Genomic DNA, 22,579 nt, shown 5'->3' with positions numbered 1-22,579 from the left:
TCCTAAAGTGAAGCCCACTGATAGGCGTGAACCAGAGAAGTCACCTGTGAAAGCAGAGCGTGTAGTAATACGTGAGATACGTTGAGTTTTTAATAGGTTTCATTTGTACATTTTTAACAGCAATGAGTGCCACAAAACCAGACAGTTAGCCCCAAGTTGGCCAACTCAAAAGATAGTTTTCTTGGTATACACACAGAATAATTCACAATATATACTTGAAAGTACAGGAAGATTACAGTACAGTTCTCTAAACTGAGACGCAGTCTCAAATTAAGCCGCTAGTTTACATCTTGTTTGTTTGGCCCAGTGTGATCAGAATACGCGCTAGTGTTCTCCAAGACGTGAACCGCAATCTCCAAAGTGTCTTTACCAAAAGTTCATGCCATGAGTAAGTCACCCGAACAACTGAAGAGCTTCAAAGTAAGAAACCTAAAGTACAGCCACAATATGGGCTCAGAGCTACGCTATAGCCTCAAGGCAAGAGTATGTAGAGGAGAGGAAGAGGAGCGACAGCTGGGGGAACTCACCCGGACCCACAGGACATGTCTAACACCCCTCTGCCGTCACTGCACACCACAAGTTCTAGTGGTTTCCTTACTCTCATGGCATTTAAAGACAAAAAGGCAACTTCCCGAGGGTCAAAAGGAGATTTCCTCACTTCCCTCTGGTGGCGTCTATCCATGCAGTTGGGCTCATGTGGGTCTCTTGTTTTGGGGGTCGGAAACAGAAACAATCTGAATGGCACTAAAGAGGAAGAGTACATACAGTGAATACTTTCGTCAACTTTTAAGGACCATACTAGTGTTTTTCACCTATTTACTACAAATACTCAGCCTGGGCACCAGTACCTGAGTGAGTCCAGCAGGTACGCGATGGAGAAATGTGAAACCCTGATAACGTGCTATTCAAACCAAGTAGGCCCTTACATTTAAAGTACGTAGCGCACAGTGTGTGGATTTAGTGTACGTACTGTAAACACTTTAAATGTCACGTTGATTTTCATTTGTGATGAACAATAGTCATTCAACGGTGGACCGGACCGTGATGGAGAAGATGTGGAGCTGCTTCAGAGTGAGCCGTCTGCTGCTAATGACTCCACACACCTGAACTAAAGTCCACTGAAGGCCGAGAGATGCACCTGAAGAGTCAGAAGAAAAGCTAGAAGTAGAACTACAGAAATAGAGGTTTGATGTAAAACATATAAAAAGGTCTACAGACTAGTGACCCTTTATGGAGCTTGCAAGGGACTTTGACAAAATTATTTTTCCCAAACTATTTACAATTGGACAAAGCAACCTCAACTATAAACTAGTACTTCCACCGGTAGGGACTGAGGGAAGCGGCCGCACGCTCTGGAAGAAGCTAGTAAGAGGACGGCGAGTCTAAGTTTGATCGGCAGAGAGGAGAAGTTTAAACGTTTCCAGGAACAGCAGAACGCTTTCTGTTCATCAGTTTGAACACTAAGGCGGGTCATGGAGTGCATGTTTCTGCAGTGAAAAGAACAAACAACTCATTCAAGTACTGCAACGCTCATCGTTTCAGCTGTACTGAGCTGTGCATTATTTGTATGAAATAGGCTGAAACGTGGAAGAACACTGGTATGATCCTAAAAGAACACTGGAGAGCAGTTTAGTTTCACAGCTCGTACAGAAAGCAGCACACAGCTGCTGTCTGCTCACTGCAGCTTGTTCAATAACGGGTTGTTTTCACAGGAGTCTCCAGGTAACCGATGCCCCCTGAACTCATCTCTTTCCCTCTTTAAGACCCAAGAATCACAAACTGTGCTACTTGGCAAAGAATGTAACTTCTGTCTTACTTTTCAGATGACTTTTATTGCACTTAGCCAGAGTGAGAAGAAGCGAGTGTGAATGAATGGAGTTAGACTTCCTACCCCATGTGGATCACTGATTACCCACAACATGCGACTTCAGCTCGGTGTGTTCTCCAGGTGACGTGAGGACTGACTCTGGATTTCTACTGTGAGGTTCTTTGAATTGTGTACGTTTCTGAAATAAAATAGACAGGCTCTACATTAATAACACGTACAACTGGACTTCTGTTAACCAAATTGACCAACCACCTGGATTCCTGTTTGGACATACCAATGATGTAGGAAGCAGAAAAGAAATACGGTCATTTTAATGTAACCTTCAATAAATAGTCTGGAGCAGGGCGGCCACCTGCAGCACAGGTGATGAGTGTTGGTGGGGTGGGCGGGACTCGGGGGAGAAGATGTGATCGGTCGGACCTCGAAACCAAAACGAAAGCTTGAACTAAATGACACGCCGAGTCTCTTATTTCTTGCTGCGCAGCCGTTTGGACTGTCGTGGAAGATCTGAGCTCTTTCTGGTGCGTTTGAGCGATGACCCCCCCTCGCCCTCCGGCTCTCTGGGTAGAGAGGCCGCGGCCACGCCGCCACTTGCCGACACAGTACCGGACGCGCCGGTGGCCACGGTGGAAGACACGGCGGCGCTGCTGGACGTGGAGGGGGCGGCCGCGCCGGGCCTGGGTCCTCCCATAGCGGCGGCGCTACTGTCCATCAGCTCGCGGAGCTTGTGCTCCAGCTCGGCGAGGCGGGCGTTCTGCTCGCCGATCACCTGGGTCTGTTCCAGCAGCTTCTGCTCCTGGTCCTGCAGCTGCTTCTGCTGCTCCAGCTGCTTGACCCGGATTTCCTGCATCTCCCTCCGCAGCACCGTCATCGACGCCCCGTTCACCTTCACCTGCTGCTGCACCTTGGTCATCTCGGACCGCGACGGCGTGTTCTTGGCGAGCAGGGACATGGTGGTTAGGGAGGTAGATGGACCCGCCACTGAGGGAACAGGACAGAGGTTCAGAGGTCTTCAGGAGTTTACAGCTACACAACAAAAACACTCAAAAAGCTGAGATCCTGCTGGGCAAAAATTAAAAATGGCGCTGGACAAGACCATTATAGAAAGTGAGCATTGATGATTGGAAGAGACCGTTTACCAAACACGGGACCCAAACCACATCAACAATGTGGAGCTGCTGCTAAAAACCAAAAATCCAGAAGGTGTGCAGTGTTATTTTAATAAGGGACATATGCATGAGAATATTTCCCGTCTTGAAACTGACCGATACTGGACCAGAGGTCGGGTTGATACTGATTTGGTCCGGGTACACTTGAATCCTGATTTCTTGAAGACTATTTTTTTTTTTTGGTACCATAATAAAATGACAATTCAGTAAATTCATATCCGTGTATTTATTTGTTACATTTTGTTTCACGACTTTAGGAAAGGGGACTTAAAGTTGGGACTACACGTTTCTCCAGAAGCTTGACTGATTCAGGAGACTGCTGTGTCTCCATGGTGAAGAACATTTAACAATGAACGGACTTTAAATTGTTGGGAGAAACACTTCCACAACCAGCTACTCATCTTTGGAGCTCTATTGCTATCTGGACCTACTTTAGTTATTTGTACTGGAACCATGATCGTATTTATACGCAATGTGTTGCACCACAGTACAGCGCACAAGTTCACATTTTCAGGTATAGATATTACTAATTATTTTAAATGTGACAATAAGCATCCAGTGCTACTCATCTTAACATTCAGCATCTTACAGGGAAGCTTTTAACCAAACGCGTTCCACAATGTCCCAATTCAAATCATGATCAAAACCACAAGAGCTGACGTTTTGATCTCATATTGTTGATCTCATATTGTTGATCTCATATTGTTGATGTCATATTGTTGATGTCATATGGTTGATCTCATATGGTTGATCTCATATGGTTGATGTCATATGGTTGATGTCATATGGTTGATGTCATATGGTTGATGTCATATTGTTGATGTCATATGGTTGATGTCATATTGTTGATGTCATATTGTTGATGTCATATTGTTGATGTCATATGGTTGTCATATGGTTGATGTCATATGGTTGATGTCATATGGTTGATGTCATATGGTTGATGTCATATGGTTGATGTCATATGGTTGATCTCATATTGTTGATGTCATATGGTTGATGTCATATGGTTGATGTCATATTGTTGATGTCATATTGTTGATGTCATATTGTTGATGTCATATGGTTGATGTCATATTGTTGATCTCATATGGTTGATGTCATATTGTTGATGTCATATGGTTGATGTCATATTGTTGATGTCATATTGTTGATGTCATATTGTTGATGTCATATGGTTGTCATATGGTTGATGTCATATGGTTGATGTCATATGGTTGATGTCATATTGTTGATGTCATATGGTTGATCTCATATTGTTGATCTCATATTGTTGATGTCATATTGTTGATGTCATATTGTTGATGTCATATGGTTGATGTCATATTGTTGATGTCATATTGTTGATGTCATATTGTTGATCTCATATGGTTGATGTCATATTGTTGATGTCATATTGTTGATGTCATATTGTTGATCTCATATGGTTGATGTCATATGGTTGATCTCATATGGTTGATCTCATATGGTTGATCTCATATGGTTGATCTCATATTGTTGATGTCATATGGTTGATGTCATATGGTTGATCTCATATTGTTGATGTCCTATTGTTGATGTCCTATTGTTGATGTCCTATTGTTGATGTCCTATTGTTGATGTCATATTGCTGTTGTCATATTGTTGATCTCATATTGTTGATGTCATATTGTTGATGTCATATTGTTGATGTCATATCGATCTCATATTGTTGATGTCATATGGTTGATGTCATATGGTTGATGTCATATGGTTGATGTCATATTGTTGATGTCATATGGTTGATGTCATATGGTTGATGTCATATTGTTGATCTCATATGGTTGATGTCATACTGTTGATGTCATATTGTTGATCTCATATGGTTGATGTCATATTGTTGATCTCATATGGTTGATGTCATATTGTTGATGTCATATTGTTGATCTCATATTGTTGATGTCATATTGTTGATGTCATATGGTTGATGTCATATTGTTGATGTCATATTGTTGATGTCATATTGTTGATGTCATATGGTTGATGTCATATGGTTGATGTCCTATTGTTGATGTCCTATTGTTGATGTCCTATTGTTGATGTCATATTGTTGTTGTCATATTGTTGATCTCATATTGTTGATCTCATATTGTTGATGTCATATTGTTGATGTCATATCGATCTCATATTGTTGATGTCATATTGTTGATGTCATATGGTTGATGTCATATTGTTGATCTCATATTGTTGATGTCATATTGTTGATGTCATATTGTTGATCTCATATGGTTGATGTCATATGGTTGATGTCATATTGTTGATGTCATATTGTTGATGTCATATGGTTGATCTCATATGGTTGATCTCATATGGTTGATGTCATATTGTTGATCTCATATTGTTGATCTCATATTGTTGATGTCATATTGTTGATGTCATATGGTTGATGTCATATGGTTGATGTCATATTGTTGATGTCATATGGTTGATGTCATATTGTTGATCTCATATTGTTGATCTCATATGGTTGATGTCATATTGTTGATGTCATATTGTTGATCTCATATGGTTGATGTCATATTGTTGATCTCATATGGTTGATGTCATATTGTTGATCTCATATTGTTGATCTCATATTGTTGATGTCATATTGTTGATGTCATATTGTTGATGTCATATGGTTGATGTCATATTGTTGATCTCATATTGTTGATCTCATATTGTTGATGTCATATTGTTGATCTCATATGGTTGATCTCATAAGGTTGATCTCATAAGGTTGATGTCATATGGTTGATCTCATATTGTTGATCTCATATGGTTGATCTCATATTGTTGATGTCATATGGTTGATGTCATATGGTTGATCTCATATTGTTGATGTCATATGGTTGATCTCATATTGTTGATGTCATATTGTTGATGTCCTATTGTTGATGTCCTATTGTTGATGTCCTATTGTTGTTGTCATATTGTTGATCTCATATTGTTGATCTCATATTGTTGATGTCATATTGTTGATGTCATATCGATCTCATATTGTTGATGTCATATTGTTGATGTCATATTGTTGATGTCATATTGTTGATCTCATATGGTTGATCTCATATTGTTGATCTCATATTGTTGTCCTCATATTGTTGATGTCATATTGTTGATGTCATATCGATCTCATATTGTTGATGTCATATTGTTGATGTCATATTGTTGATCACATATTGTTGATGTAATATTGTTGATCTCATATGGTTGATCTCATATTGTTGATCTCATATTGTTGTCCTCATATTGTTGATGTCATATTGTTGATGTCATATCGATCTCATATTGTTGATGTCATATTGTTGATGTCATATTGTTGATGTCATATTGTTGGTCATATTGTTGATGTCATATTGTTGATGTCATATCGATCTCATATTGTTGATCTCATATTGTTGATCTCATATTGTTGATCTTATATTGTTGATGTCATATGGTTGATGTCATATGGTTGATCTCATATTGTTGATGTCATATGGTTGATCTCATATTGTTGATGTCATATTGTTGATGTCCTATTGTTGATGTCCTATTGTTGATGTCCTATTGTTGTTGTCATATTGTTGATCTCATATTGTTGATCTCATATTGTTGATGTCATATTGTTGATGTCATATCGATCTCATATTGTTGATGTCATATTGTTGATGTCATATTGTTGATGTCATATTGTTGATCTCATATGGTTGATCTCATATTGTTGATCTCATATTGTTGTCCTCATATTGTTGATGTCATATTGTTGATGTCATATCGATCTCATATTGTTGATGTCATATTGTTGATGTCATATTGTTGATCACATATTGTTGATGTAATATTGTTGATCTCATATGGTTGATCTCATATTGTTGATCTCATATTGTTGTCCTCATATTGTTGATGTCATATTGTTGATGTCATATCGATCTCATATTGTTGATGTCATATTGTTGATGTCATATTGTTGATGTCATATTGTTGGTCATATTGTTGATGTCATATTGTTGATGTCATATCGATCTCATATTGTTGATCTCATATTGTTGATCTCATATTGTTGATCTTATATTGTTGATGTCATATTGTTGATCTCATATTGTTGATCTCATATTGTTGATCTTATATTGTTGATGTCATATTGTTGATCTCATATTGTTGATCTCATATTGTTGATGTCATGTTGTTGATGTCATATGGTTGATGTCATATTGAGAGCAGCGGTAGTGAGCGCTGCATGAGGAGAAACACGTTACCTGGCGTAGAGCCAATGAGGCGGCCGGACAGGTCGGCCCCCGGCAGCTTCTTCTTCAGGATGGGGACAATCTTCTCGTCGAAGTACTCCATGGCCATGGAGGAGATATCTCTCAACTCCTGCAGGACCTCGTGAGCTCGCTGGGGGGCTCGAGTGGAGTTCACGTAGCGCAGCACGCGGTAAATCTCATCGATCACCTGACAACATATAATGGCACGGGACATAAGACAGTAAAACAGAAAACACACAACAGATAAGGCTGAAAGAAGACCGAACACACTGAAGGCTCTTCTACAGCCCTGACTCTCTGCTTGGGCAGCTGAAAAGATGGAGTCTTATTTGTCTTCTTAAAGAAAAGGTCCAGTATGTAGGATTTGGCAATATCTAGTGGCGAGGTTGCAGATTGCAACTAACTGAAACCTTCCTGTGTGTAAACGTGAGGTAGATGGACGTCGTGGAAATGAGAAAGGCCAAATCTAGAGCCAGTGTTTGGTTGCGCAGTTTTTAAAGTGGCGAGTGACGGAGAATGTCTGAAGTGCTGGGAGAGAGAGTTCCAGCGGGAGGGGGAAGAACCTGTCCCTGTATGTAGGGAGGGTGGTGTAAAGGAGGTTGGCGTCGGCGGATCTGAGGTTGCGGTTGGGAGTGTTTCGGTGCAGGAGGTCCGAAAGGTATTAAGGGGCGAGGTTGTGAAGGGCTTCGTATGCAATGAGGAGAATCTTGAACTGGATTATTTGCTGTATGGGGAGCCAGTGGAGGTTTTGAAGGACTGGGGTGATGTGGTCTCTGGTGCGTGTGCCAAATTGTGAGGGGGGGGGGATCCGTACGGTGGTCTGTTGCACCACTAGTGTCTGGTTGGGTTTTGTCTATTTAATATCCCTTTGAGCTCTTGGCAGGCACCTCTTGTCACCAATATCCTCAGATGCCAAGAGGCTCAGTAGACGGGTACCAATGGTGTGTGCGGTTTTAATCACCTTTACCAACCTCCTGTCCTGTATTCTATGGTTAACACTGTTTTTAACAACTCTAGAGCAGATATACTTAAGACTAGCCAGTTATGAAAGAAGCACGGTGAACATGAAGGAAACTAAAACATTTTTGCTATTGAGGAAATGTCAGTGGAAGTTTGATATATCACTGAGTGTAATCTGTGAGTGGAACCAGGACATCACAATGATAGCGTGTGATCATTGTGAGCTTCTTCTTAAAGAAGCGTTGCGTTCTGAGCACCAGAGGCAGCCGAGCTAACCTTTCCGGGGATGAAGCAGCAGAGGTTGGAGTCGACGTATTTCATGAAGGTCATGTTGAGCAGAGAGAGGCGCGTCTCCACGGCAGCCAGGATGTCGGCGTGACGGGCCAGTGAGTGGTTCCTCCTCTCAGACTCTCGCCTGCAGACAACGATGAACACACTGTTCAATGACTTCACTGATAAATGCATCTTCTTTCTATTTCAATATCAATAAAAAGAACGTCACAAACCTTTCTTCTGGTTTAATTAGCTGGGAAACAATAATAATAAAAGGGTTCCCAAAACATGTAAAAATGACAATGAGACTTGGAAGATGTTCAATCAAAATGCACAATAAAATAGAATAATATGAAATCAACTACCTAAACAATAGTGCAAAGACTGAACCGATATGTGAGCTTGCACTATGCCTGTGCTATTCTCCAGTGTGTGGCAGTGAGCTGGTGCTGGTGCGACACTGACCTGGGCAGCTGGGCTTTGACTTGCCTCTGGCACAGACTGTGGTAACGCTCCACCTTCAGGAAGCCCTGATTCAGGACACGCTGGCAGATCATGTCCATACGCTTACACACCTGGAGAAGACGGACGACAGAAGACAGGTGAACAACAGGTACAGGAGTTCATTTATGACACAACGCTGCACTTCAGCTTCCAGCAGTAATCTACTGTGGAGCTGGTGGAGTTTGGCATCTTTTTCAAGGCCACTTCAGCAGGAAGACGTCTGCCTAGTTGGGGTTCTTAACTCCGGTTCTGCCGAGTGAAGCCGATGTAGGAAATGTCTCAAAACCTGCATTCTCTCTAGTGTCCACCAGGGGGCGACTCCTCTGGTTGTATAGAAGTCTAGTCTAAAATGACTCTACTTCTCTCTTGATTTATTCCCTCAGTAAACATTGTAAACATGAGTTTATGGTCTCAATCTCTAGTTTACAGTCTTCTTCAATACAGCATGATGTTCATTTAGTACATTACGGTCCATTTAGAGTCAAACAGACCAGAAAGCAGGGTGTGCTTTAGGGGCGGGGCTACACGCTGATTGACAGGTCTCTACCACAGCGTTGTCCGGTCTGGGAGTCGTCCTGGTTTCGAATACAGCTTATCTACGTCACTCCTCCACATTCCACATATGGTAACTTCTGTTCATCGGTTGCAATTAATAACCAACACGGTGACGGCCGTGGTGAAAGTTGTTGACGGCGAAATCGCCAAACTCAAGGCTTCAAAACGACAAACCAATGAGTGACGTCACCATGACCGCGTCCTCTTACAGTCGATGGTTCTGACCCAGTAGTTTGGATGGAGCTCAGTAGCTCTAGCCTCTAGCATCAGGATGTTTACAGTCGACACCCTGGCATTTATGATTACACATGATGGTTGCTGTTTTTACAAACCTTTCCGCGGCAAGAAACGTTCACTATCATCTTCTAACCTCACACAACTTTAAATGGGAATTAACAGAAATGTATTGGAAATAACGAGAATAAAATGGAAATTTAGAGGGCATTAGTAAGATGTTATCTGCTCAGGCTGTATTCACAATAGCATCCTCCACCATCCATACAGTCAGGTCCACAAGTATCTGGACTGTGACACAATCTAATCCTGCTTATTTAAACAACCCCAATGGATTTAAACGAATCGGTCAACATGTGGTGGAAGTGTCGACTTTCAGCTTTAATTCAATGTCTAAAACAAAAAAATCACAATGACCGTTTAGGAATTACAGCCACTTCTACACCGTCATCACATCTTCAGAGGCTCAAAAAGGTCAGACTGCCCCTACGCAAGAGTCCCAGGACCCGAACCCAAAGTAAGGATGATGGAACGTCGATTCACCATAATACTTCTGTACAGTTTTCCCCAAACACAGCTGCACAGCAAGCTTACAGATTCAGACCTCAACCTGAACAGCCACATCAAGACCAAAACCAGCCTCCTATCACCTGAAGAACACATCAAGGATCAGAGGACTTATGTCTCAACGTGTCCATCATGTATCTTCAGTAGACTGGACTACTGTAACGGTGTGTTCACAGGTCTCTGTACAAAGTCAGTCAGAAAGCTGCAGCTGATTCAGAGTCCTGACTAAGACCAAGAAAGTGGATCACATCAGTCCAGTTCTGAGGTCTTCACTGGCTTCCTGTCCAACAAAGAACTGACTTTAAGATCCTGCTGTTGGTTTATAAAGCACTGAATGGTTCAGGGATCTTCTGCTACCTCATGAACCATCCCGACCCCTCAGGTGGTCTGGGACCGGTCTACTTTCTGTTCCAGAGTCAGAACTAAACATGGAGAAGCAGCGTTCAGTTCTTCTGCTCCACACATCTGAAACAAAGTCCCAGAAAGCTGCAGGTCTGCTGAGACCCTCAGCTCCTTTAGATCCAGACTGAAGACTTTTCTGTTTGCTGCCTTTGATTGAACCAGAGTCAAGGATATGAATCAATTTCCTGCATTTTACTACTGTATTTTATTTCTTACACTGATTTTTAGTGTTTTAATGTCATCATATAGAGCCAGAGTGATTGGTGGTGGAGTCCCGGCATCAAGGTCCTGCCCACACACCTGCTGAGCCAATCGTGAGCCGAGCACAGCAACAGCGTGTCAGTGTGAGCCACCTAGCTGCTACGTTAGCATACAGTGGCTGCCTGGCCAGAAATAAACAACCAACCATAAGATCTCTCTGATAAGAACCATTTAAAATGACAAACCATCATTGGGAGAAATGTATTTGATAGTGGTAGAGACCTGTCAATCAGCGTGTAGCCCCGCCCCTAAAGCATCCCCTGCTTTATGGTCTGTTTGACTCTAAATGGAGCATAATGTACTAAATGAACATCATGCTGTATTGAAGAAGACTGTAAACTAGAGATTGAGACCATAAACTCATGTTTACAATGTTTACTGAGGGAATAAATCAAGAGAGAAGTAGAGTCATTTTAGACTAGACTTCTATACAACCAGAGGAGTCGCCCCCTGGTGGACACTAGAGAGAAGTAGAGTCATTTTAGACTAGACTTCTATACTTCTTTTTGCAGTCAGTAGAGAGATTACAGGTTTGAAGACACATTCGCATCGCCTGTATACAATCCATGATTTAAACCTGCAAATCACCAGGCACAAACATGGACACAGTCGTGAATAATGTGGAGGATGGGGGGCCCCTGTCTTTGCCCAGGGGCCCCCCATTTGCTCTTGATCCGCCCATGCAACACAGAATTACAAGAAAGGGCACAGACTGAGGCTGAACATTTTGCATATCAATAACACGCAGTAAAGGAACAACTAAGCCTGCTGACCTTGAGAACCTGACGCCCTGTCAAAGGCTCTAACATGTGACCGGAGCGGAGAGAGGTGAGGGGGGCTGCTGGAAGAGCTGCAGCGAGAAGCAGACTAGCTAGGCTGTGCTGCAGATTAGCTAACAGTGCACTAACCGCTGCGGGCCACGGCTGCAGTCAGACGGCTGACACATTCAAACCCGGCTTTAAATACTAAACACACGTATTTCTACGTAGACTTTACATAACTATCACCCGGAGAGACGTGCGTGTGGCTAGCGTTAGCTTCGTTCACCTTCTAGTCGGCTTGTTTTTGTTCTTACCGAGCGCAGCAGGCTGATTTCATCGTAAGACAGGAAATTGAGAACGGTCTCAATGGCCACAATGGGCAGTCCCAACAGCGGGTTGTTCTGGTGCGGCTGGTCCGGCGGAGGGCTGGACTGTCTCGGCGACACCGCGTCCGAGTCCAAGGACCCAACACATCCATCGACTCTCTCTACGACGGCCGCCATCTTGCTTCGCTAAGGAGGAGACGGAAGTGACGATTCAAAGAGAAGCTGGTGCGCGTGCCAAGTGGTGTGTTTAAAAAAAAAAAAAAGTGTTTACAGACTCAGATTCAGATGAAATCTGTTGAATTAATTAGAGCTGGTTCCATAAAAGAGATTTTATTTGACAAACTTGAGAAGAAAACATATTTATTGATCCAAGATCTTTTTTCCAGTTTCTCTTGATGAAGATAATTTAATTTATGAGAGCAACAGAAATATTTTGTTTCTGAACAAGTGCATTGACCGTATATATTTAAATTATTTTTTGGTAACCCAAGCTAAATCACTCTAACATTGTAGCAAACTACACTTTCCACAAACATTGAAGAATGATTCACTCCACGCTTTGATAAACCACACAAACACTGAAACATAAATGCACACCAAAAACATGACCAGAACATCATTAAAACACACGTAATCTAGAACAGGAGCAGTCCATAAAGCAGTACTATAAGCCTTTGCGCTCCTTCAGCAGAACAGTCGTCCTGCCGGGCGCTACGTCACACACCCACCTGAGGGGTCACCCGGTGACCCCGTCACCCAGAACATAGTAGCTTAAATGTACAGAGTGTGCCGTTGCTCACGGGGGGGCCCAACATTATCACACTGATCAAGATGTGGGGTGATGCCGCCGTCGCCCACCTCCACCTCAACAGGTGTGAGGATAGGCTGTCCTGGTGCAGCACCACCAAGCGCCCCTTGCCGGGCATGCAGACCCTTGATCTCGTTGGGCCCCTGCCAGTGACCGCGGAGCTTGAGGGAACCTCCCTTCTTGCAGACGGGGCAATAGACCCATACCATGTCCCCTGGCAAACACCAAGTCCACCGGTGTCCGAAGTTTCTGTCCACATGAGGACAGCAGGTGTGCACTGGCTGGACTCCTGGACAGCAGTGCGGTAGGACCACAGGGCAGGTAAAGGTACCCAGAATGATGTTGAAACAAGCCGGGAGCGAAGATTTATATGATCGACCTCATAAGTAGTTAATGCATCATTTAATACTTAATAGATGGGTTATAAGGCAGTTATAAGAACAACAGTTTTGGAAAAACCATCACTTACTTATGAGCAGTTCTTCAAGCTGGAATGTTTTTACCTTCTAGAAGAGCTGTAGTGACTTACTAATAGTTAGAACTATGTACATAACACTTTATTATAAATTGAGAGATTGCTCATAACCTGTGAACCTAATCATGGTGTTTTTGTTAGCTTACAGCTGTACTGAAGTAGAGTTTTTTGAGGAAGTCCTTCTCGAGTGTTTCCTGTCCCACTCGTTGACTCTGTATCTGAGGACTCTGCCCTTCCACTCAATCCCCATGACTCCACCAGACGCACCGCAGCACCTTCCACAAGCTTCCCAAAAACAGCTCGGTACTGATGAACGTGTATTTATTTAAACGTGCGTATTAATAAATCCATGGTGTAGTCCTGCCCTTCGTCCCATGGGGAGCATTTACAGAGTCCAGCACCCCAGGAACCAAAGATAAGACCCCTACTGCCTCCACTCTGGAGGCAAACACCACATTTATTCAACAGCTTTACTTTGTAGATTTAGATTAATACAACATGTAAATCAACAATAAATTATATATATACTGATCATCCACTAATACCTAATAATAATAACGGTAAATGGACCGCACTTGTATATTTCTTTTCTAGTCAAAGTGCTTCAACACTACATGTCACCATTCACACCCTGATGACAGGAGCCACCTGCCCATCAGGACTAACATTCATATCCATAAACAGGAACAGCCTGCGGGACCAATTTGGGGTTAAGTGTCTTGCCCAATGAAACATCGACATGAACTAGAGGAGACGGGGATCGAACCGCCGATCCTCTGATTGAAGGACGACCTGGTCTATCACTGAGCCACAGTCACCCCCAATATATAATAATAATAATAATAATAATAATAATAATACGTTTTCATGGGTAGAAGTTTGTTTGATTCAGCATGTTTATTTGAGGATCAAGAGCGGTTTACAAAATACTGGAGACAGCCGTATATATATATATACACATACTTACAAGAAAGTCAAACCACCACGGCAAGTTCTGCTTTTTGAACATTCTGAATGGGTTTTATCACTGCAGCCGGGCTTCAACAGAACCGCTGAGAGCACATCGTCAGCCACACGAGCCCCAGTAGACGCGCGTTTCAACGTGGCATCCTCTGTGGTGGTTCTGAGCATGCTCAGTCATCACTTCACTCCAGGGCAGTAGAGTCCAGTTCATTGAGAAACCTCTGGCACTTGACCATGAGGACTTTGATGGCCTCTGTGACCAGGACATCTGGAGGCAGGATGCCGGTCGACTCCACGGTGACTGTGTGAGAGAAGAGCTCCATGAAGTGATGTGCAGCAGAACCACAGTCATACACACTGCTGTTCCACCACAACAGAGATGTTATAAGAGAACAATCCAAAGAGTAACAGTACCAGGTACTATCCACAACTTCTGACCACGGAACCGTGATAACAACCGTTCTACTGTGGAACGGACTGGACCGACGTGTGGAAACGTCATTGCACATAACCTCCACGTCAAACCACAACATCTCGACACTTTGGTCTGTTTAGGGATTGAACAAACGTAACATGTTGATCAGTGAGTCAGATGTTCTGATCTTCAGTCAGAGCCAGGCTCCAGTCTCCTGGTGGTAGCTTCACATTCACCCTACATCTCAGTTCACTTTAGACCCCAGAGGTCTGTCACATCTCACAGGTGCCTTCTTCTACCATTCCACGTCAATAATTTAGTTCCTAATGCCTTCATATCATATTTTTAAGGCTGATGCCAGTCAAAAATCACTACGTTCAGCTTGTGCAGTTGTAATAGATGGAACCATTTACTGAGTTCATGTTTGCCATGGGTCCTAATTGACAGTATCACACACTGCCACTTTGAAGGACACACACACACACACACACACACACACACACACACACACACACACACACACACACACACACACACACACACACACACACACACACACACACTAGCTCATGTGCTCCGTCTGTTTTTGTTTTACACAATATGCAAATTGATTGTAACTTTCCTGAAATAAGAGGACATTACAGACATAACTAATAATGTTTTGAGGACATTGTGCTCTGACGGTTGAGTCTTACACTAGGTTCTTCTTGAGTAGGTAGACCTTGTGAGGTCCTCATGTTGGTAGGATGAGAGTTAAGGTGACATCTGACTTGTTCTCATTCACTTGGATTCGTTTGGCGCTGCAGAGTCTGAACGCACCAACAAGGTCTATCAACTTACAGATGAAATGGTCTCGAAGTCTTCCAAGCTTCACGGCGTTCTTCAGGTCGTCATGTCGGAGGAACTCCCTGCTGCACGTATCCAAGCGACTGTTCACTACCTTGGCAACCTTTTTCCCTGAGAAGAAGGAACACAAGAAGTCAGACGGCTGCATTTAAAGACTTCAGGGACTCGCAACAGACTGAACAAGGAAAGACTAACAGTTGATTCATCACGCCCTCACATTTGCGAGGTTAGTTCTCTCTTACCATCAACATCTTGTATGTCGATAACTCCTCGTGAGAAGCAGCGTTTTAAGCGCTCTGCCCTCTCGCCCTCCACCGGCTCCAGCAGGGTGATGTCTGGCAGGAGGCGGTAACTGGCTGTGGCCACTGGAGAGAACTTAGCATGGTCCTTACCTGAACAGAGAACACACTTCAGTGTCAGGCAGCAGAACATACGGACAAGAAAATGTAAGGGTTTCTGGACCCGGCGGCGACCTCTGGTTCTGAAAACCAAGATGGCGGCGGCCAAAATGCCAAACTCCAGGCTTTAAAACGTCAGTCCACGAACCAATGGGTACATGGAAATGTACTGGTTACGTTACACCACCGCTAGAACAAGAGCACGACGTTCTTAACGACGCCCTCGTTCCTTTGCCAGATCTGTACCGTGTACACCGAGCCGGCTAGTCTTCCATCCAGACACTCGGAAGCTCTTACCGATCCCTTTGACGCAGTGCATGACGACGTCCAGCTCCTGTCCCGGTCGTAGCTGAGCTATCAGGATGTCGTCGTGCACCGGTCCGATGACGGCGTCCGCAAAGACGTCTGCCTGGTTCCCAATCGGGACCCACGTGATGTCCCTGGAATAAACTAAGACGAGACAGCACGGGACGGGGAGGACAACATAATCCCATTAATGTTGGATATTCTTTCTTAATTAGTCATCAGTGCCTTGGAAAACATCCTTCCCTCAACTGAACATTTTCAACAATCGCTCATGTGTGTGTGTGGTCTGGTGTCAGCTCTGTATCTGCAAACATCACCAGCAAGTCCTCATTCATTCGGCGTCACCTGAAACCTACCCATGTGGTTCAGATACAGCTCTCGGGGGTCAGCGGTGTCTTTGCTGGCTCTGGGGTTCCTGCTGCATTTGATCTTCAGCTGCAGTTGAATTGTGTCTATTTCTGAACCTTCCTCCTCGGCAGACTCTTCACCTGGAATAAACAGAGCAGACCGGGGTGCGTTACCTTCCCTCTCCAGACCATTCAATACATGTAGGGTCCAGTTTGTGGCTGGCAGAGGGGCCCGTGAGATCAGCTGGAGCTGTAAAATGGAAGCCGTCTGTTGACTGGTTGATGTTAACACTGTTAGAGAAACAAGAGAGTACTACTCTCTCTGTCGTCACTGTACAAGTAGGAGTGAGTCCTCCCTGATGAAACAGTCCATCAAACGTTTACGTACATCACATTGATACCAGTACGCGGTCCGATACGGCGCTCGTGTACTCAACTACTACAGAACCGCACCCGATAGCACTTTACAGCAACGGGACGCCGAGCTCTCGTCAGCTCCACACTACTACATACTGCTCGTTATCAGTCACGACGTGTCCTTCCCTGATTCGTCACGCCTCTATCACGTGACCGTTCCCCGGAAAATCACAAACAACATTGATTACCGATCGACTACCAGGTTAATTCAACATGGAGAACTGATTACAGGTGTTGCTGACCTTGTTGTCTTTACTAGCAGCTGTTGTTCAGTTAAAGTCGGCATTATTACTGAAGAAGCAGCTGTTAATGGAGCGATCAGTGAGCGGCGTGACCAGCGGAGGAATCAGACCTACGGAGACATCTGAAGTCACGGTTAGAGGCTTTAGGGAGGACGATGGACACAAAACAGAGGACTTTCCTGTCCTTATTAATGCTTATTTAGTTTATGTGAAATCCACACATAAACTATAAAGGAACTAAAGCAGTAAATGTTCTCCAGTAGGACAGAGACTTCAGTCACCAGCAGAGCTACGAGTGAGAACAGAAACAACCAAACAGAGGAAACGATGAGAGACGAGTGTTCACCACATTAATGACCCATAATCTAGTACACTATTATGTGTAAGTGTTGATTTAAAGTAAATTTGATGAGAGAGAGAGAGAGAGAGACCTGCAGCGCTGTAACTAAGTCTGAAAAATGAAACTTCTAAAACTTTCCATGAAATGTGTCTGATTGAGTTTATAGAGGAAGACTTTAGAGAAGATCTTAAGTTTCAAACACGACCTTTCCTTATTAAAGACTACTTTATTACTCTGTCGTATTTTTTTTAACTAAGCAACCAATCTACTTCCTGTTTACATTGACACCCACATGCCCAGTGTAGGTGAAGAGTCACGTGATATTGGTTGTTCAGGCGTTGTAGTCTGGACGGAGATAATTTAGAAAACGATGCTGAAACACCGTGACAAGTGATAAGAAAAGATTCTGATTGTATACGCAGATTCAAAACAGGATCATGAGTATCCAACCCCAAACCTCCTCAAATGGCTTGAAGGTGAACCACTGCAGCAGAGTAGAAGGGAGCCCTGGGCTCTACTGTCACATGTGTGAGTGAAGCCCTGTGCTGCTTTACCGGTGCTCCTGTACTCAAACAGACGAGGGTCCGCTTTGATGGGGACCAGGCCCAATCTGTGGGCCAGGACTTCATCCTGGACGATGGACGTGTTGTTGTAGATGAACACCTTCTCTATAGCCATGGTCGGCACCTACAACCAACAACAATGCAACTCGCATGAAATGAACATTTCCAAGACTCCTTTCTCTTAGAAAACTGCTACAAAATGTACAATTTCTTCACATTAGAGCAGAAACACGAGTCACGAGAAGAAGTCAGACGTAGACCTGAAAAGACCTGCGTCAGCGTTCTGCTGAATGGAGGTCCTACCTCTGCTAGTAAGATCCGTCTGAAGGCGTTGGCGATGGCCGCATCTATCCCCACCATGTCAAACTCCATACTGCTCTCATCCAGATGCACGACGTCAATTCTGAAGTTCTGAAAACAGAGAGGACGTCTGCATTTAATCACACACACATTGGACCAAAGCGGTCCAAGTCTGACTGAAAATACACTGAAAGTAGTAACTTCACTGGTTCTTTCTGGACATGACATCATGTTTCAGTTTGACCATTGACCACACTTTACCAGCAGCCACCCTCAGGTCTAAAAGAACTCAAATGTACCTTTTGAAACTTCTTCATATCCCAGGTGTCATCATATCCAGGGTAGTTGCCAGGGTAATCTGACGTATGAGCCTAAAAGCAACAAACAATCATCCAATCCATAAGCAGAAGAAGTTAACTGTTCATTATATTTATGCACCGGTCTCATAAACGTCACACCCAGAGTCAGTGCTAGCAGAGTCCTGTTTGTGTCTTTAAATGAGGCACCTGTTCACCTCAAAGACACATGAATTAATTTATCAACCCTTGACTTTAATAACTCATGTGTGTATCAGCAAGGCTTCTGCTCATTCAAAACACATCCCACCTGAGAAGTCATGATGTTTTCAGTAAAAAGTAATATTACGACAAGTCATAGAGAACAAAGATTTAATGAATTCAGTAGTGGCAGTATATTAGCAGGAGCCGTCCCTGATGGACTGAAGGATGGACATCTACAACTGATCATTCATCTGTACCCTGTTGATTGAATAGTTCATCGTCTTAGAGCTGAACCAGGGATTCTGAGCTAAAAGAGAAGTAAAAAAGGAGTAAAAGAGGAGTAAAGAAGGAGTAAAAGAGGAGTAAAGAGTAGTAAAAGAGTAGTAAAAGAGTAGTAAAGGAGGAGTAAAAGAGTAGTAAAAGAGGAGTAAAGGAGGAGTAAAGAGTAGTAAAAGAGTGGTAAAGAGTAGTAAAAGATGAGTACAAGAGGAGTAAAAGAGGATTAAAGAGTAGTAAAAGAGGAGTAAAGGAGTAAATAGTAGTAAAAGAGTAGTAAAAGAGGAGTGAAAGAGTAGTGAAAGAGTAGTGAAAGAGTAGTGAAAGATGAGTACAAGAAGAGTAAGGAGGAGTAAAGAGTAGTAAAAGAGGAGTAAAGGAGTAAAGAGGAGTAAAAGAGGAGTAAAGGAGGAGTAAAGAGTAGTAAAGAGGAGTAAAAGAGGAGTAAAGGAGTAAAGAGGAGTAAAAGAGTAGTAAAGAGTAGTAAAGAGTAGTAAAAGAGGAGTAAAGAAGGAGTAAAAGATGAGTACAAGAGGAGTAAAGAAGGAGTAAAAGATGAGTACAAGAGGAGTAAAAGAGGAGATCTTTTGTGACAGAACCTGATTCGGTGTGGTGGACTTGTGGTTGCAAACTGTCCTAATCTTAGCTGAGGGACAGGGCTGATGATTGTATACAGATGATCTAACTGTGGGTTGTTTTTTAGTGCTGGTCTTTGATACATTCAGGTCTCAGTGGTGACCTGAAGGCCAGGATCAGCAGGCTGACGAGGTCATTTTATGAACATTCTGCAGACTAATCTTCAGTGTTATCTGGAGAGCTTCTGGACAGGACGCACAGACCGACAGTCCTGTCAAAATATGGTGGCCATTTATAGTCACCTTACGTTCATGGAGGAGTATTTACTGGTGAAATAGAGACGTTAAGATGCGTTCATGGAGGAGTATTTACTGGTGAAATAGAGACGTTAAGATGCGTTCATGGAGGAGTATTTACTGGTGAAATAGAGACGTTAAGATGCGTTCATGGAGGAGTATTTACTGGTGAAATAGAGACGTTACGATGCGTTCATGGAGGAGTATTTACTGGTGAAATAGAGACGTTAAGATGCGTTCATGGAGGAGTATTTACTGGTGAAATAGAGACGTTACGATGCGTTCATGGAGGAGTATTTACTGGTGAAATAGAGACGTTACGATGCGTTCATGGAGGAGTATTTACTGGTGAAATAGAGACGTTAAGATGCGTTCATGGAGGAGTATTTACTGGTGAAATAGAGACGTTAAGATGCGTTCATGGAGGAGTATTTACTGGTGAAATAGAGACGTTAAGATGCGTTCATGGAGGAGTATTTACTGGTGAAATAGAGACGTTAAGATGCGTTCATGGAGGAGTATTTACTGGTGAAATAGAGACGTTAAGATGCGTTCATGGAGGAGTATTTACTGGTGAAATAGAGACGTTAAGATGCGTTCATGGAGGAGTATTTACTGGTGAAATAGAGACGTTAAGATGCGTTCATGGAGGAGTATTTACTGGTGAAATAGAGACGTTAAGATGCGTTCATGGAGGAGTATTTACTGGTGAAATAGAGACGTTAAGATGCGTTCATGGAGGAGTATTTACTGGTGAAATAGAGACGTTAAGCGACATAAACCTGGAACACGTTAGAGCGCGCGGCACTAACGTTACGTGTTCCGGTCTCGCGAGGTGACTGAGCGGGTCCGTGCTGCAACTAGCAGATGATGTTGTCATAAACACATTAATAAAAACGGACTTACATTCGTTACATTATATTCCCCCAGTATTACTCGACTGCGAATTTCTTCCACGTTGCTCATGGTCGCCGCCATTTTCCCAAGACTCTGCTTAGCTCCGCCCACATTTCCGCTCCAGCTTTGAATGCTTCACAAGTGGTCACATGGTGCATTACTGCCACCAACCGGTATGGAGTGTGATTCAAAAAACTCTCATCTCTGTGAAATATATCTGATGTTTCTTCTCGTCCACAAGAGGCACGTGCTCCTTGTATGGTGATGACCAGCCTTCATCACCATATGAGTAAATATAATCTGTGTTTATGACAAAGATAAACAGCTGAACTGTACACACTGTATGCATTTCATCCATTCATATTAAATTATGTTTTAAAATATGGTTTAAAATAAAAATAGCCTTAAATCCTGGTTGATATCAGAGCTAAAGCATAGAGGCAATGTTGAAATGACGTCTATTGCTCAGTGGGAATCCAATATGAATCAATTCTTTGAGTCCCTCGTTTATTTCCAACCACACATCTCTAATAACTCTCTGGATGTCTGACGCACGTTATTCTCTCATCAAACCACAATTTAAAGTTTGTTCTGGGTTTCAACCCACTGGTCAAACTTTGGGCCCATCTGTGGAGAGTTGACATGTTTACCCTGCAGCTTGGCTCCCTCCCACAGTCCTCCCACTGTCCGCCCACTGTCCTCCCACCGTCCTCCCCCAGTCCTCCCACCGTCCTCCCACTGTCCTCCCCCAGTCCTCCCACCGTCCTCCCACTGTCCTCCCACTGTCCTCCCACCGTCCTCCCACATTCCTCCCACTGTCCTCCCCCAGTCCTCCAATCGACCTCCCACCATCCTCCCACAGTCCTCCCACAGTCCTCCCACCGTCCTCCCACCATCCTCCCACAGTCCTCCCACCGTCCTCCCACCGTCCTCCCACAGTCCTCCCACTGTCCTCCCACCGTCCTCCCACCGTCCTCCCCCAGTCCTCCCAGCGTCCTCCTACCGTCCTCCCACTGTCCTCCCACTGTCCTCCCCCAGTCCTCCAATCGTCCTCCCACCATCCTCGCACAGTCCTCCCACCATCCTCCCACAGTCCTCCCACCGTCCTCCCACAGTCCTCCCACAGTCCTCCCACCATCCTCCCACAGTCCTCCCACCATCCGCCCACGGTCCTCCCACAGTCCTCCCACCATCCTCCCACAGTCCTCCCACAGTCCTCCCACCATCCTCCCACAGTCCTCCCAGTCCTCCCACCATCCTCCCACAGTCCTCCCACCGTCCTCCCACAGTCCTCCCACCATCCTCCCACAGTCCTCCCACAGTCCTCCCACCATCCTCCCACAGTCCTCCCACAGTCCTCCCACCATCCTCCCCCAGTTCTCCCACAGTCCTCCTGGGGTAATATACGTAGTGTACACTTAAAAGAAATTAAGTTAATTTTATTTACAAATTAATATTATATAATCATTATTCTATATGTAGGATGTTTTATTTTAAGTCGTTGCACCGTTCCTAACTTCAATTTTAACA

The 22,579-nt window shown here is 43.7% G+C and overlaps 3 protein-coding genes across 3 annotated transcripts; 1 reads left to right on the top strand and 2 right to left on the bottom strand.

Moving 5' to 3' along the window:
- Positions 1 to 72: 72 nt before the first annotated feature.
- fbxo28 (F-box protein 28) lies at positions 73 to 12,286 on the bottom strand. The gene is made up of 5 exons (XM_068727920.1): positions 12,073 to 12,286; positions 8,940 to 9,049; positions 8,478 to 8,616; positions 7,233 to 7,428; positions 73 to 2,809 (listed from the first exon to the last, which is right to left on the bottom strand). The coding sequence occupies exons 1-5, from the start codon at positions 12,259 to 12,261 to the stop codon at positions 2,295 to 2,297; spliced, it is 1,149 nt and encodes a 382-aa protein (XP_068584021.1). The 5' UTR covers positions 12,262 to 12,286; the 3' UTR covers positions 73 to 2,294.
- A 1,958-nt stretch (positions 12,287 to 14,244) lies between these two features.
- Positions 14,245 to 21,164, bottom strand: polr1c (RNA polymerase I and III subunit C). The gene is made up of 9 exons (XM_068727931.1): positions 21,059 to 21,164; positions 18,804 to 18,875; positions 18,508 to 18,615; positions 18,196 to 18,328; positions 16,652 to 16,783; positions 16,287 to 16,439; positions 15,834 to 15,983; positions 15,586 to 15,702; positions 14,245 to 14,631 (listed from the first exon to the last, which is right to left on the bottom strand). The coding sequence occupies exons 1-9, from the start codon at positions 21,128 to 21,130 to the stop codon at positions 14,513 to 14,515; spliced, it is 1,056 nt and encodes a 351-aa protein (XP_068584032.1). The 5' UTR covers positions 21,131 to 21,164; the 3' UTR covers positions 14,245 to 14,512.
- A 527-nt stretch (positions 21,165 to 21,691) lies between these two features.
- LOC137878522 (uncharacterized) lies at positions 21,692 to 22,471 on the top strand. The gene has a single exon (XM_068718862.1). The coding sequence runs from the start codon at positions 21,692 to 21,694 to the stop codon at positions 22,469 to 22,471; it is 780 nt and encodes a 259-aa protein (XP_068574963.1).
- The last annotated feature ends 108 nt before the right edge of the window (positions 22,472 to 22,579 follow it).

The sequence above is a fragment of the Cebidichthys violaceus genome, unplaced genomic scaffold (genome assembly GCF_023349555.1).
Source record: "Cebidichthys violaceus isolate CVI_PGR_0920_01 unplaced genomic scaffold, fCebVio1.0.p SCAF_10, whole genome shotgun sequence".
NCBI classification, from domain to species: Eukaryota; Metazoa; Chordata; class Actinopteri; order Perciformes; family Stichaeidae; genus Cebidichthys; species Cebidichthys violaceus.
The sequence above is the reverse complement of the archived record's forward strand: the minus strand, read 5'-3'. Positions and strand labels throughout refer to the sequence as shown.

What these genes read in the sequence shown, in the direction of transcription:
- polr1c (XM_068727931.1), bottom strand. Translation starts at nt 21,130, where the DNA reads ATGGCGGCGACCATGAGCAACGTGGAAGAAATTCGCAGTCGAGTAATA. An exon ending in GCACTGCGTCAAAGGGATCG is followed by an intron (nt 15,984 to 16,286) that starts GTAAGAGCTTCC and finishes TTCTCTGTTCAG; the next exon opens with GTAAGGACCATGCTAAGTTC. An exon ending in CGACATACAAGATGTTGATG is followed by an intron (nt 15,703 to 15,833) that starts GTAAGAGAGAAC and finishes CCTTCTTCTCAG; the next exon opens with GGAAAAAGGTTGCCAAGGTA.
- LOC137878522 (XM_068718862.1), top strand. Translation starts at nt 21,692, where the DNA reads ATGTTTACCCTGCAGCTTGGCTCCCTCCCACAGTCCTCCCACTGTCCG.
- fbxo28 (XM_068727920.1), bottom strand. Translation starts at nt 12,261, where the DNA reads ATGGCGGCCGTCGTAGAGAGAGTCGATGGATGTGTTGGGTCCTTGGAC. An exon ending in AAATCAGCCTGCTGCGCTCG is followed by an intron (nt 9,050 to 12,072) that starts GTAAGAACAAAA and finishes CGTCTTCTCCAG; the next exon opens with GTGTGTAAGCGTATGGACAT. An exon ending in CCTCATTGGCTCTACGCCAG is followed by an intron (nt 2,810 to 7,232) that starts GTAACGTGTTTC and finishes CTGTTCCCTCAG; the next exon opens with TGGCGGGTCCATCTACCTCC.